Raw genomic sequence first — 15677 nt, 5'->3', positions numbered from 1 at the left:
AGCTTCTGATGTTACAGCCCAAAGCAGTGTGGTCTTTAAAGTCTATTTCCTACATATATAGCTAATTAGCCACTACTTGCAGCTGATGCATACTGATATCATAGCATTGCTTTATCTGTCTCATAATCAAATGGTGGGGAATAATGAGGACAGTAGGATGCTGACATACACATTTCTTTGATCTTCAGTGAAACTGTTCTAAATGCAAACCTTTCCCATCTGGCTGCTTAGCTCCCTTCCCTGTAGAGTGTGACATACTTGATTGAATTCTGAACAGTTCTGCCTCACATTCATGTCATGACTAGTTCTACTTCTCATTTCCTGCTATCTGAGGTGACTCTTGGTGCTTGCCTTTTCTCTTTATTGTCATTTTCTCTAAAACTGGAATGTTTATGGGTGGATCTACAGTTACAGAATGACATAGGAAGTTAAAATTTTAGAAAGAGAATCTAAAATCTAGAATTAAAGTTTTCATCTTGTCTGAAAGTGAGTGAAATTCTGGTAGTTGATTACTTCACTTGCTCACATGACTAAGTTTAATTGTCAGAAATCCTAGAAGGGATTTAGGTGACATGGACTGGTTGCAAATAATCTTAAGATTTTTGGGTTTAAAATAGCTATAGTATGCTCTGTCTGCCTTGTCACTTATTAATATTGTGCCTCTGATTCAGAGAGAGAGCATTTCATTTTCCTCTGAAACTTCTGGGGGAAGTGCGTCAGTATCATCCTTAGAGTTCCTGTTAGCTGTCCTGCCACGGTTGCTTGTACTTGACTCCACTATTTGTCCTAAATCATGTGTTTTTCCTGCTGTCTGATGTGATGACTGTTGATAATCTTGAGTATCTGTAGATTTTTCTTCTTGCATTCTCAGAGATAACTTCCTGTTCCACAGCTGTGACTTCATTTCACTGCCTGCCCCCTCCCATCTCCCTGGTCTTTGATTTTAGAGGTCCTTAACATCTCTGGTGATGATATCTCCTTTCTGTCTAGAGTGTCTTTGTCCCTTGACGGCTTGATGCACCTGGTCATCTGTCACATGCCTTGGCTGGACATCATCTCTGTGTTCTATAATCCTGGCTGCTGGAACTTAACTCAGGGAGGCCTTGCTTACAGTTCTTTCTAATGTGCTAGGTTGGAAGACAACTTACTTCATCACTATATCGAATCCTGCATGTTTAATATTCATACAGACTCAGACTTTTAATTTTCATTTATTTATCTTCTTCTCCCCCCCCGTTTGTGTGTATGTGTGTGTGTGTGTGTGTGTGTGTGAGAGAGAGAGAGAGAGAGAGAGAGAGAGAGAGAGAAATATTGTGCCATAGTGCCAATGTAGACAACTGGAAAACTTCAGGGATTGCTTCTCTCTTTCCACCATGTTAATCCAGGACACAGACTCAGATTGCCAGGCTCGACTGCGGGCACTTGTCTTCACCCACTGAGGCATTTCTCTGCTCTCAGCCTTGTCTTTTTAAACTCCTTCATAAGAGGCTCAGTCACATGAGATGCATGCTGTCCTAGTAGGGTTTCTTTTGCTGTGCAGAAACACCAATACCCAAAACAGCTAACGTCAGTGTGCCTTTACATCCACAGACAGGTTGTTTTCCGAGTACTCTTTGTGGGGCTGGTTTGAATGCTTCTGCTGGATTGCTGTGTGAACTGATTTGCCAGTCGTGGAAGGGGCCTGTTCTGTCTGGTTCATTTGTTAACAAAGGTTCAGTGAGATTTCCCCAACTTGGTGTTTCGTTTCCCAGTAGAATTACGTCACCATTATCATCCAAAACCATGAAACTAGGTAGCAGGGCTATATTAAGGCCAAAATCAAGATGAGCCCTGTCCTGACAGAGGAAACAACATTTGGAAATGCCAGACAGGGCTGAAGTGCTTGATGCTTCCTTTTGCTTCCTCTGCCTGGTTTGTTGACATGAGCTGACAGCAAGGAGATCTTTCAGAATAGAAGGGTAATGGACTGAGGGGCTGCCCTCCACTCTAGATTATAGGACACCCTCACTTCCTTTCCCTCTTCCATGGGAGTCACATTTGAGGTGTACCTTATGGACTACACAGGTGCCCCTGTGACCACTTATCTAGTCAGGGTCACTGTCGAGGAAGGGTTGGGTGGGTCTTCCCACCTCAACTTTAATAACCACCATCACAGTAATCCCTGACAGGCCCTATCTCCCAGGAGATTTTACATTTTCTTAATCTTTAACCATTAAGCAGGCATCCTTTATCTATTACAGCTTTATATACAGTAACTTCTGATCTTCTCAGACGTGTGTCGTTAATTCTACTTTAAAGGGGAGGGGAATGAGATGCAGAACAGTGTCAGTTTGCCTCCAGCCACAGAGTTGGCAGAAGAGAAGTCAGATCTAGGTATTTTGTAATATAAAAATGCTACTTCTCCTCTAATTTCTGGGCTTCTCTCGGGAAATCACCGATTCTCAAGGCTAATCTACTTTCAACTTCCTGAATTTGGTCTGTAGAGCATATGAAGTCATTCTCAATAGAATTTTTATTTTGTTTTCTCCATGATACTTTACTGTTGTAGTTTGGAGAGTGGTTGCTAGCACCTGACTTAGTAAATAAATAAATGGAAACCATGCACATTGACTTTACCGTGTATTCACTGTTTATTAGTTTTTCTTCTGTTAGGAAAACTGAGCCAGGCTACTGTGAAAATGAGGTTCATTGGCTCACATCTGTGGTCCCTGGTAAGACTCCTTCTAATGATGGCCATGTGGTAGAGACCAGGAACTATTCTGTCTCCTGTCTGATCTTCTGCCTAGAAAACCACCTAGATTTGATCATGAGGGCTCCCCTAGTCTCCAATAACTGCCGGACTAGATTGAGTTTTCAGCTACCTGTACCTTACAGTAAGTAAAGTAAATCTCAACACAAGAAGTGTTTTTTGTTTGTTTTTGAAGTTTATGTTTGTTTATTTTGTTTTTTTATGAGGGATGGCACAGAAACTATCTGCAAACATCCGGCAGCTACGTCTTCACACTCACTGGTGCCATAGTACACTGTTGTTTGCTCTCAGTGTTGAATTTTAGTATGGTGTTTTTTAATATTTGGGGACTACTACTGTGAGATAGGACTCAAGAAAATATAAACTTGTATGAATGCTTTAGAAATAAAGTTGTGTACTAAAACTTGGGAAAACATTCCCTGACATGTCTGCATATTAAAAGTACTACCTCACTAGCAGTATGGTGTGCTCTGTTCAGAAGCAGAGGAAGATTTTCCCCTTAGAATCTATGCCTTAAAATACACATTTTGGGGAGTTCTGTGGATTTGACCTTTAAACACAGGCCCAGGTCTTCTGGGGCAGCCAGGGTTTAAGACTATGTGTAATGTACAGAGGCTATGGAAGAAGCTCTGTATTCGGGGATCCTGTTGAGATTAGAGTTCTAGTCCAAGCTCATCATCATCCATGCCTCATCCTCCTTTGCTGTGACTGTCACATCACACCCCACCTTAGTCTTTCTTAAGTTCCCTCTTAACACTGAGTGGCTGCAACTTCTTCATTCAACTGGGTAGAGGTGATTCCTGGCCAATTACCTGTAACACAGTGAGCGTTGTGGCCAGACCTAGAATTATTATGTGTCTTGAAAGGTGACATGTGACAGTCTTGTTTGGTTTTCACCTTTCATAGAAAAGTTCTGAAACACAATTCTTGAAGTAAAAACAGAGTTCCAGTCTGCCCCTGGGACTCTGGGGAAAGCAGAAGAATGACAGTACACAGGGCCAGCTGCATGTGGAGATTGTGTGTCCCTGGAGTACCCCTGAGCTCATTATGTTTGTTGAAAGTTCCTACTGCACATGGACCTTGCTGGTGAGGAGACTAATTTTGGTGGTTGCATGCCAGCCTCCACTGACCATAGAGAAAAGGTCAGTGCCACATCTCTTGAGGAGAGCCCCTGCATCTCCTGAGGAGAACCAGCAATGCTGGAGACAAGGCCCTGGGGAACAAGGCCAATTCCCCCAGGCCATTGTAAAATAAGATTTTAGCATTATGTTTATAAAGTGTGCTCATTCAGGATAGCAAAAATTGCTCATTTTTACTTTATTTAGAGGAAACGAGGTAATCCTATGAATTGGGTGTTTTCTATGCCTCTGCATATTCTCTAGTGTGTCATAATGCTTCCTGACTGGTGACATAGGTATGTCTGTTTCTATGTCAATATGGCACTCTTGATGGATTTTGGTAGTGCGTAGACATAAACATTGTCTAGGTCGACTGAAACTTAGCATGCATGTGCACTTCTTGGAAGTCCTTTCAGTCAGTGGTGACCCCATTCTTAGTTCTAAGGCAAAGAATCCCGACTTTTGGGTTGTCAGCCTTACCCTCAAGGACACTCTCTAGGATATAAAAACAAATTCTCCATTTGACAAGACCTGGCAGTCCTGTGGTTCTGGCTACCAGTGGGGAAGTATTAGCTGTTTGCGTGGTTTTTTTATTTTTCTGGCAACCCCTCTCTTCTGCTGTATTTTAATGGTAACGGAGAGGTTTTGACAGTGTCCAGTGCAGTCGTTTGTGTGGCACCTTTCTGTAAACAGTCCTGCCCCTTCTGTTCTAGTTGACAGCTTTCTGTGGTGACTTTGTATGAAGCTTTCTGAAAGTTATTTGTTGTGGCTGGGAGTACATATTTGCTGTCTCTCTGTTATGTAGAAGTCCTCATAACATAAACATTAAGCGACACACGTTTGTTACCACCCTCTGCTTTTTTAAACAATAGCAAGATCCTAACTTGGACAGGAAACCTCCCAGACTACCTTACATCGGGGCTCTATTTAGTTCAGGTTGAAGCAAGTTTGAGAGATTGTGTCTTCCTTTCCTGTCTTTTTCCCATTGAGCCTCCCTTATGGCATTTACCTGTGAAACTCCAGTGAACTGCAACAGAAGTTAGAGTACCCAAAAGACCATATTGCTTAAGAGTCTAGAGTTGCTTTTGTTTCTTTTACTTGCTTTCATGTGTGTGTGAGCACACTTGTATATGCAGCTGTGCATGTGCACGGGCCTATTGTCTGGGCAGGTGCAAATGTGTGTGCATGCCCATGGTGCCCTGTTCTGTGATCTGTTACACCTTGTTCTTGGAGACAGGATCCTTCAATCAAACCTGTAGCTCACTGATAAACCCTGTCTCCTCCTCCAGAGGCTAAAATTATAGCTGAGTCACCATGCCTGTTCAGCATTTAGGTGGGTTCTGAGAGTTCAAACTATAGCCCTCTTGATTGCCAAGCAAGCACTTTAACTACAAAGACACCTTTCTTCTCAGATTTTGTTTCTTTAATCAAATTTGGTGAGCAGTTAGAAACTGTTCATGTGTAAGAACTTGCCTCCCGTTCTTGTTTGCCCAGAACATGTCAGCGCCTGTGTGAATAAGCATTTAGTGTCTCCATCATCTCTTTGACCATCCTGTTTTTTTCTTTCATCTTTAGCTCATTGGCTGTAAAAGCTAAAAACAGGCACTATTTTTATTGGTGTTGATTGGGTTCATGGAAATTTTGTTGGAGTAATTTAATCACAAATAGTTTCTTTCTGGTACTGTAAGTGGAGCTGAATACTGTTTCAGGCTTTCCAGAAATATTTTCTTCTCTTTCCTGACTGAATTTTATTCTTTTACTTGGATTACCCATTTCTACCCTCTAGAGTAAGACTGTTCTTTTATTATTAACTTTAGACTGGGGAAGTTCACTAGTGGAATACTAAGTTGTTGAGCTAAATGGAGGAGCCTCTGATCCTCATAGATTGTTCTAAGGCTGGGGCTGCAAAACCAAATGCCCATAGGAGTGGGAAGGCAGAAGAGTGACTGGAACAAGGGTCTTGTAGTCCCTGTCACATCTGAAAAGTGTAATGCCACCAGATGGTTTGATTCTCCTCTCTCCTCCTCTCTCTCTCTCTCTCTCTCTCTCTCTCTCTCTCTCTCTCTCTCTCTCTGCGTGTGTGTCTTTCTGTGTGTCTCTCCGTGTGTGTGTCTATGTACATATGTGTATGTGTGCTCAAGCAATCTTATGATTGCTATATGTTGACCTAATTTTTCTTTCAAGTATGGATCAGATAGTACACCTGCCATGCCCACATCAGAAACCCACATGACCCATATACAGTTTGTCTTTCAAACACTACCTTTCCGCACGATGGTATCAGTGACCTGAGATGACCTCAGATCTCATTTGCTCACTTCTGATGAGCACATTCCCTGAGAAAGGTATAGAGCTTACCCAGAATTGTGTGTTATAGTCTTCCCTACCCTTTGGTGACCTCTCTCAGTACAGAGCAGAATTTTCAAAGGATAGTGGAATTTCAGGATGCTAGATCTCCTGTGGAACATCTCAGATTGTGCTCCTCTACCCCCAGCCCTGCATACACCAGAGTTTTCAACGGCAGTGTTCTTAATGGAACCAGAAGAATCTACTAAAACAGAAACTGGCTTCCATGGTCATTGAATGTGCTAGCAGTTTAAGATTGAGAAGTTGAAAGCTAATCATTATTCTGCCCAGTTATCGACTTGTTATTTATTTATTTATTTCTCTTTCTTTCTTTAAAGATTTGAATATGGAATTCAATCCTTCAGACCATCCTCGGGCCAGCACAATATTCCTCAGCAAATCTCAGACAGATGGTAAGTTACTAATTCATTTGCCTTTAAAAATACGCTTAGCCTAAATGTGGACATTGCTGGGATTTGATTTTTCAGTGTATGATAGAGTTCCCTTTAGTGGTCCTGAAGTACAGTCTGGTGATTCCCTTTGTTTATTCTTTAGTAAAGAGTTACAGTTTTAGAATTTTTCATTTGAAATAATTGTCTTCCTTTTGCCAATTAGCTGGGTTGTCTCTGCATATATTCCACACCAAGACTTGAGTCAGAAATTTCCCTTTAGGGGGCTGGAGAGATGGCTCAGAGGTTAAGAGCATTGCCTGCTCTTCCAAAGGTCCTGAGTTCAATTCCCAGCAACCACATGGTGGCTCACAACCATCTGTAATGAGGTCTGGTGCCCTCTTCTGGCCTTCAGGCATACACGCAAACAGAATATTGTATACATAATAAATAAATAAATATTAAAAAAAAAAAAGAAATTTCCCTTTAGGTCCTAAAGTTTAGGACATGATATTTATATAAGTTCTCAAAGATCAGATGTGTTCACTAGTTAGATAATAAGTAAAATAAAACAAAAATCTAAACAATTGAAAACCAATTAACTGTCTCAGTCTTGTCACTCAAGAGTTCAAGTGAACCTACATGTGACATATAGATATATTTACTTATTTACCTATTTATTTACTTATTTATCTGTTGGTCTATTTATTTATTTAAGCCAAACTTTGAGTAGCAAACTTATTCTAAAATTGTTAGAACTCTTGCACTCTATCCCAGGTATGTATAGGATTTCTCCTACACTGTGACATTGTCTCAGTGTTTACCTAACTGATCTGGCTTCAAAAGAGAGAGAAGATAAATGCAGATTCAATCTTCATAAATCTTTTTGGACACCTATAGAGTAAGGCATAATGACAAAGTGACCATGGTATGTCTGACAAAGAGGAAAACTTGCAGACCTACCCTTGACTCTGGACAGATTGATGGCTCTAATTTAGATCTTAAAGAGACTACAAAGAAGACAAGTATGTCTGTGACAGTAGTTGATGGTAAGAATTGAAAGTGGTGAGCAGTGGTTGGTGCCAGCCTTGGCAGGATACAGTGCTGATGCAGTATGGATGGTTTTCTAGCAGGCCACTTGAAGTCTTTGGCAGTTGTTGTTGTTGTTGTTTTGTTTGTTTTAAAGTCTCCAAGAGTAAGAAAAGAAAAATCAGTAAGCACCAAATATTTGTGATTAAAAAAAAGCCCACCCAAAACTTTTCCTGTGATAAAGGGAAGCTGCTGAGAGGCATGTGAGATATTACAAGCAAAAACAAAGTGGGTGTATGGGTGGGCCTTTGGTGAAAATGGAGATAAAAACTGATCTTCCTCAAATGCTTAGACAGTGAGATGAAAAAATAGTTATGAAGCTGCCTGGCTCAGTTCAGGTTCTTCCTGTTGAGCTCAGCTGTCTTCCAAACCGTCTCCTAGAATTGGGGGGGGGGGGGAGGGGGCTTGATTGTCCTGGCACAAGGAAATGACTCAACAGAGGAAGGGTTATTCCAGAAATAGGTTAAGGTCAATCTCCTTTCTTCTAGAGTCCCTCTTCCTTCCTTCCTTCCTTTTTTTTTTTTTTTTAATAGAACTTCAGATCCTTGTATATTGCTTCAGTTTCTCCTCACTACTAGGGCTTTCCACTCTGCATGCAGACATAATTGAGTTTCATATTACAAACAAAAGGAAAAGTTACCTCTTCCAGTAAGTATTCCTCTCTGCTTTTTCCATTCAGACTGCTGCCTGTGCCTGAGATTCAGGGGGACATTAAACTCCTTTGCCCCTTAGTGCCCAGCTTCTTCCTTTCTACAGACAGAGTCATTTGCTGAAGACATTTCTGTGTAATGAACAGTCAATTTATCACTGATTTTACAAAGTAGCTTTTTAATGCACGTAATAATCTTGGCAACTTTAATGACTTATTTTTGAGTGAAGCAATTGTAAGAGATTTGGTTATTTTATGAATTGACTTTGAACAACTTAGTGCAGAAAACTTAAGGCTACCATTACTCTTCTATTCATAAATGCCAGTTAGGACAGTTGCCCCACATGCTGCCAGACTGTATTAACCTGTTCCCTCCTTAGTTCTCTTTGGGAGCCTTCCTCCCTTGAATTTCTGAGTGACTGAGAGAGTATGGTCCTGATGGGAGCCTTTGTTGGGTCAAGGTTCCTCTCATACCTCTAGAACAGTGATTCTCAATCTGAGGGTCACAATCCCTTTGTTGGTCACAGATATTTACATTATGATTTATAATAGCAAAGTTACAGTTATGAAGTAGCTTTGAAATAATTTTATGGTTGGGAGTCAATACAACATGAGGAACTGTATTAAAGGGTCGAAATGTAAGGAAGCATATTATGCAGCCTGCATTCAAAGTTGCTGCCTCTCCTCAATCATACCACTAATTTATAGCCACTTTAGCTCTCTGAATATCTGAGCTGAAGACTTTTACTTCCAGCCCTGAGTTACTGTGTCAATATAATTTTTCTAATTTATTTATTCCTTAGCAATTTTACATATACACACACTCAGTGCACTTAAATTGTCTTCCCCACTCCATACTTTTTTTTTTTTTTTTCCAGATCTTTGTCATGTTGTTCAGGCGGACTTCTAAATCTTGGGCTCTGGTGTTTCTCCCTCTTTGCCTACTAAGTAACTGAAATTGTACGCAAATGCCACTGGCCCTGGCTTTTTTTTTTTTTTAAATTTGATTTCATCTTCAGTTAAAACTTCTAAAAGTTGTTGGTATCCATTAGTGTACATTCTTTTGGGGAACAGCATATTTGCCTCTGTGCTATATACTGGTCAACCTAGGAGCTGTAAGCTGCTAGACATCATCTTACTTCCTTTTTTTTTTTTTTTTTTGTCTTAAGAACACTGGCAATCCTCTCTTCTGGCTGTTTTTAATTATACAATACATAATAACTAACTGTATAACAGTTTTTACCAACCATAGTCTCTAACCTGTATTTTTTTTTTTACTAACCATAATCGCTTATCTGTATAACAGAACAACAGACTTGACCATTTCTGTCTTTGTACCAATAATTGATAACACTCTGTCCCATCTCCCATGTTCCCAGGCCTGTAACTACTGCTGTATGCCCCACTTCTATGAGCAGCTTTTTGAGATTCCGTGTATCAAGAGGTCACCTATGTTTTTGTCTTTCTGTGATGACCTTTTATTTCACATTAGATCTCAGATCATTCAGAGTAATACTTTTAGGTTTGTGTTTTTGAGACAAAGTCTCCTTTAGAAATAAACGAAGATCTGCTTACAGTCCAGGCTCCCTTCCTGCAGCCTCAGGAATGACCTCACCAGGATGCCTTGCCCAGTGCTGGGAAGTGTGGCTGACTTCCTCCTTCAGTACACTTTGTGTCCTGGTCATTGTGTTCTTGACCCTTGGTCAGGTTCCTAGCTCAACTCAGAGGAAGTTTGGTGTGCATGCCAAACTAGGACTCGCTAGTTCTATTTTGATGTGGGGTTTTTGGTTGCGTGTGTCGTCCTGTGTCTGTCTACCTCCCTCCCTCCTCAAGTGCTAAGATTAAAAGCATGTAGTACCACTCCTGGCAATACTAGTTGCATTTTATCTTAAGTGAAATATGCACTCCTCTACTTTATGTGCTAAACTCAAATTTGTTCTCTGAAAAAGTACCCAGAACTTTTAATTAGGTTATTTAAAGCCTGCTCTATGTCATTCTCAGAGAAACAAAACTTTGATTTTGAGCCAGGTTTGTTTTTGTTTCTGTTTTGTTTCTTTTGAGACAGGGTCTTTTTCTGTAGCCCCAGCTATTCTGAAACTTGCTCTGTTGTCCAGGCTAGCCTTGAACTCACAGGGATAGAGTGTTAGGATTAAAATTATGTATCATCACTCTTGGCTTCTTTCTGGGTTTTGTTTTGGGTTTGTTTGTTTGTTTGTTTGTTTGTTTGAAACAGTCTCAGTGGGTAGCACTGACTAGCCTATAACTCACTATGTAGACCAGGCTAGCTTCCAAGTTGAGTTCTGTGCAAGGCATGAGATAAGGATCTAATTTCATTCTACAGATGTCTAAACAGTTCAGCCAGCACCATTTGTTGAAACTGCTGTTTTTCTCCAATGTTTAGTTTTGACCTGTTTATCACAAATCAGGTGTCTATATGAGTATGAGTTTATATGTGGGTGTCCAGTTCTAGTCTATGCCTGTTTTTATGAAAGTACCATACTGGTTTTATTACTATAGCTCTGTAATATACTCAAAATCTGGGATGGTGATACTTCTAGTAGTGTTTTCATAATTCAGGAGCCTTTGGGCTATTTTGAGTCTTTTGTGTTTTCATATTTTAAGGTTTCCTTTTCAGTTTCTGTGAAGAATTGCATTATTTTGAGGCAGGCTTTCACAATATAGCTCTTGCTGACTTCCAGCTCAAGAGATTCACCTGCCTCTGACTCTAGAGTGCTCTGATTAAAGGCATGCACCACCATGCCTGACCGTTCATTGGAATTTTGGTGGGGTTTGTATTGGATATATAATTTGCTTTTGGTAGGAATGCTATTTTCATAATATTGATCCAATACATGAGCATGGGAGGTCTTTCTGTCTTCTGTTATCTTCAGTTTCTTTCTTAAATGTTTTCATTCACAAGTGTTAAAGAACGAGGTCTCTTTGCTTGCTAAGCCAGAACTCTAGCCCAGCTAGATGTGAGGCACCAAAGATAGATTTCTAGGGAAAAGCAAATGTTTCCTTATGAATCTGAGCTGTATGTGAAGGGTGGAAAACTCCAAGGCTCTGCAACTTTTTAGCTAGAGGCCTTTGATGGTACAGACTATAGGAGAAACACTTGCTCAGACCACAAGCCGAATTTGCACTGCCTTGAGTTAGTGCCTTCTTTTTGCAGAAACTTGTCCTTCATATCCTCTACAAGGAACTGCTTGGCAAGTTGATGAATGTGAGCCCCGAAGAGCTAGTCTTTAGGAAGGACAACACAAGATTTGGTGACAGTTTATTATGAGGTGTCTGTGTTCTCTGACACCCTTCTGGCTTCTGAGGCTGAAGGGTGCCTGTTGTGACAAAAACTGAGGTTAAAGCCACATACAGTGCAGGCCAGAATGTACAGACAACAAGGGTGGACACAATATCATTTAATATGGGAAGGCTTACCTGCCTTCCTGAGGGGGAAGCTACAAGTGCCCTTGGAGCCTCCTAAACAAGCTCAGGCCTGTTTCCAGTACCTGTGGCAGGAAGCAAGTGTCTTCCAGTGCAGAGCACGTTGGTTCCACCATCACTTGGTCTCCTGTTAGGGATGTTATTGTGTTTACTAATAATTAATTCATATAATGTGGATTCATAACGATCCATTTGGGTTAGAAGTAAATAATTCTCTTAATTATCTTAAACTATTGGATGCATGTAATTTTCATGAGATTTACTAATACTTCATTTAGGTAATGAAATTTCCTACTCTTCTGTTGACTTCTGTTTATGGTATTGTTTAGGTAGCTGCATATTGACCTCTGTCAGTCAAGTTTAGATCTGCATTTGTGTAGCTTTATTTACACTTAAATTTGGTAAATGAATAACTGGGTTACCTTGGTTGATAGAGAACGATAGGACCATGGCAAAGAGGCCCATTCCTCAGCAACCTACAGGGATTGACATGCAAGCATGTAACATTTTTGTCCTGTCTTTTGTCTTCACAGTGAGAGAAAAACGCAAGAGTCTCTTCATTAACCATGTAAGTGAAACTGTCTCCCCGTTTTCCTAACGATTGTATAGACTTTGGTAGGTGAAGAGGCCTTATGTGTTGTGTGGTACTTAGAAGACTGTGAGGGGTGATGAAATGCTGATTTGCCAGGCATTGCTTGGGATTCATTCCCACAGCCATGTCTCCAGATTCCCTGGGACTGCGGGGAAGGGAGTGTGCCTGTGGATAAGACCACAGTGCCACCACAACATTACACAGGTCCAAACAAAGCAACGGCTTATCATTTTGAACCTTTCCTTTTTGCTCACACTGAATTTCTGTTTTTGGGGGTTTTGTTTTTTATTTGTGTAGTGCAGTTCCCTTTGAATAAATACATAATTACTTTTTTTTTTTTTTTTTTTGAGACAGGGTCTCTCTGTAGCTTTGGTGCCTGTCCTGGAGCTAGCTCTTGTAGACCAGGCTGGCCCCGAACTCCCAGAGATCCACCTGCCTCTGCCTCCCGAGTGCTGGGATTAAAGGCGTGCGCCACCACCGCCCGGCACATAATTACTTTTTAAGAGCAGCTGTCTACTTCCTTTCTCTCTTCTACATAATTGCTGTTTGTGGAACAGGGCCTCACATTTGTGTGTGTGTGTGAAAAATCTTCAATGATAAATTACAATGTTGTAGATAATTATAGTTGGGAATCTTCCAACATCCAAGGAAAATTCATACCATTTGTGTTCGCCTCATTTTTCTGTGACATCCTCCTGCCTCCTAGCAACAGCATATGTAATGTGAATTAATTATTCTAAGATATTTAATGAAGTTTTGGGAAGTGAGAAGAAGACATATTTATAGTATACAAAGACTATTGCACAGCAGTTCTATTTCTTAAGTTACTGAAGTAAAGGGGGAAGTGGGACAGCCTGTAATATATTTTTAAAACTCTGAACTTTGCTTCTAAGAGATGTGTTCTTATTGGGAGAGAAATATATCAGACAGCTAGTGTGATGACATCAATACAGTATTCTTGGAGGATGCTAAAGAAGATTCAGTGAAATTTCAATTATATAAAGATTTTAGAATCCACTAAGATGAAGGAATGCCAATTATTTAGAAGTAGTTTCAAATTGAGAGAAAGATTAGAAAATAAAAAAGGAAGGAATGCTGCCAAGTTCTCTTTACAAACCCAATATTACAACAAAAAGATAATGTTACAACAAAAGAAAGAGAATTATTATACAGTTTCCTTGATGGATATCTATGTACAAAAATTCTCAATTAAAACATTTGTAAACTGAATTCAAGAACTCTTGAATTATACACCGTGATCATGTTGACGTCATTCCAGATATTCAGAGATGTTTCAAACATACACAAATCAATAAATCAGTACATCACATAGGTGAACTCAAGAGATAATACACAGTCATCTCAGTATATTCAGTAAGCTTGTTTGGTTGTTTTACAAAATCTAACATCCAAAAAAAAAAAAAAACAAAATCTAACATCCTTCGTGATAAAAGGCCCAAGGGACAAGGAGTAAAGAAACATCTAGACATAATTTTAAAAAACAATCTTATACACAAATCCATGCCTAACATTATGTTAAATGGGGAAAAATAAAGAATATTCACTAACGTCAGGAACAAGATAAAGGGTTTCTATTTGTCCACTGTTTCTAGTCTTTGTTTTTTCAGTATAGTCCTTTAGTTCTTAGTTAAAACACTGAGAAAATAACAGACGTCTGTATGCAAGATACCTAAAGACTACTAGAAAATAACAGACGTCTATATACAAGATACCTTAAAGACTACTAGAAAATTCTTAAGGATGATAAACATTTTAGCAGAGTGGTAAAATCACCATTTAATAAAGAATCTTCCTACAGTCTAAAGACATTATGTTTTAAAATAATAAATCCTTTCACAGTTCAAAAAAAAATCTTAGAGTATACATCTATAATTAAAACTTAAAAACACCGAAGAAGGAAAATTAAAGACACTAGAAAGTGTAAAGAGCCATGGCTGTCCTCAATGAGAGAGTCCTGTAACTGAAGTTCTAGCCTTTTATGTGGAATTGGAATATAATTCCTGAACATTGGACACAAATTCTTGGGTCCTCTGCTTTTCTCATTGCTGAGGACTAGGGTGGGGAAGGGGGCTAGTCTGACTCGCTGCATGGTTAGTGTGTGCCGAGGACACAGGATGTCAGTTGTTTTTCATGCAGACCAATAGGGCTCTATGTAGTATTTCACCAGCTGCTTGGTGACAGCTCATGCTTATGTTCCTGCCTCAGTTTGGCTCTTAGTTGCTCAGTTTGCTTGAGGAGGGATTTTTAGGTAGAAACTGATAGGGAAGAAAGTATATAAGACCACAACCATAGTGCCCTTCATTATTGAAAGGCTTTGGTCCTGCATTTTTGTCTGTATTTTGGCTACAAAGTTAATTTTCCAGTCTTATCTCTCCAGCTGTGTGGGCTAGCTTTATGTCAACTTGACATAGGCTAGAGTCATTTGAAAGGAAGATACTTCAGTTGGGAAAATACCTCCACAAAATCCAACTGTAAAGTATTTTCTTAATTAGTGATTGATGAGAGAAGGACCAGCCCATTGTGGGTGGTCCCATCCCTGGGTTGGTGGTCCTGGGTTCTAGAAGAAAGGAGACTGAGCAAGCCTGTGAGCAGCACTCCTCCATGACCGCTGCATCATCTCCTACCTCCAGGTTCCTGCCCTGTTTGAGTTGCTGTCCTGACTTCCTTTGATGATGAACATTGATATGGAATTAAAAGCCAAATAAACCCTTTCCTTCCCAAGTTCCTTTGGTTGTGGTGTTTCTTCACAGCAATAGTAATCCTATTAAGATAAGGAAAGCCCTTTCTTCCTAAATGTGTCCATCTGTCTGTTCATTTGCTTAACTATTTGTTCATCTATCTTCAGCATGGATTCATGAGTTTGTTTTCCACTAACACAGAGTTCATTCTTGTGCTTAATTATTTTGTTCTTCAGGTTGACCTAGAGTTGGCAGTTAACACCTAATTTTGAGTCTTTCTGAAGAGTCCAACAGTATAAGGACTATACCTAAATAAACGTCCATATTGTATTACCCTCCAGCATTTAAAACTGAGTGTGTCTCTGATCCTACCATGCTCTGAAAATCATAACCTAAAACACATGTGATCTGTTTCATTAGAAAACTGCAGCCAGTTGTAGAAAAATGCTATTTTAGATACAAGCTTCCTTTTCTTATGGCTGTAGAGAACTCAAGTAGCAGAATACCCCAGTGGATACTTGAGAATCCTCCTGAGTATATTGTGTCCAGTACCATTGCGATGCCTCTTCCCCACATCATGCCAGTCCTTGTCTGTGTCTTTGGAT

The 15677-nt window shown here is 39.9% G+C and overlaps 1 protein-coding gene across 1 annotated transcript in view; it reads left to right on the top strand.

Annotated features, from left to right (window-relative positions):
• Positions 1–15677, top strand: part of Ccny (cyclin Y) — a 93419-nt gene that overhangs the window by 42935 nt on the left and 34807 nt on the right. Inside the window, exons 2-3 of the mRNA XM_057754208.1 lie at positions 6552–6626; positions 12315–12349. Of these exons, the coding sequence (XP_057610191.1) occupies positions 6552–6626; positions 12315–12349 (110 nt within the window). The remainder of the gene's footprint in view (positions 1–6551; positions 6627–12314; positions 12350–15677) is intronic.

The sequence above is a fragment of the Chionomys nivalis genome, chromosome 21 (assembly GCF_950005125.1).
Source record: "Chionomys nivalis chromosome 21, mChiNiv1.1, whole genome shotgun sequence".
NCBI lineage: Eukaryota > Metazoa > Chordata > Mammalia > Rodentia > Cricetidae > Chionomys > Chionomys nivalis.
This window is presented reverse-complemented; position numbering and strand designations above follow the sequence as displayed.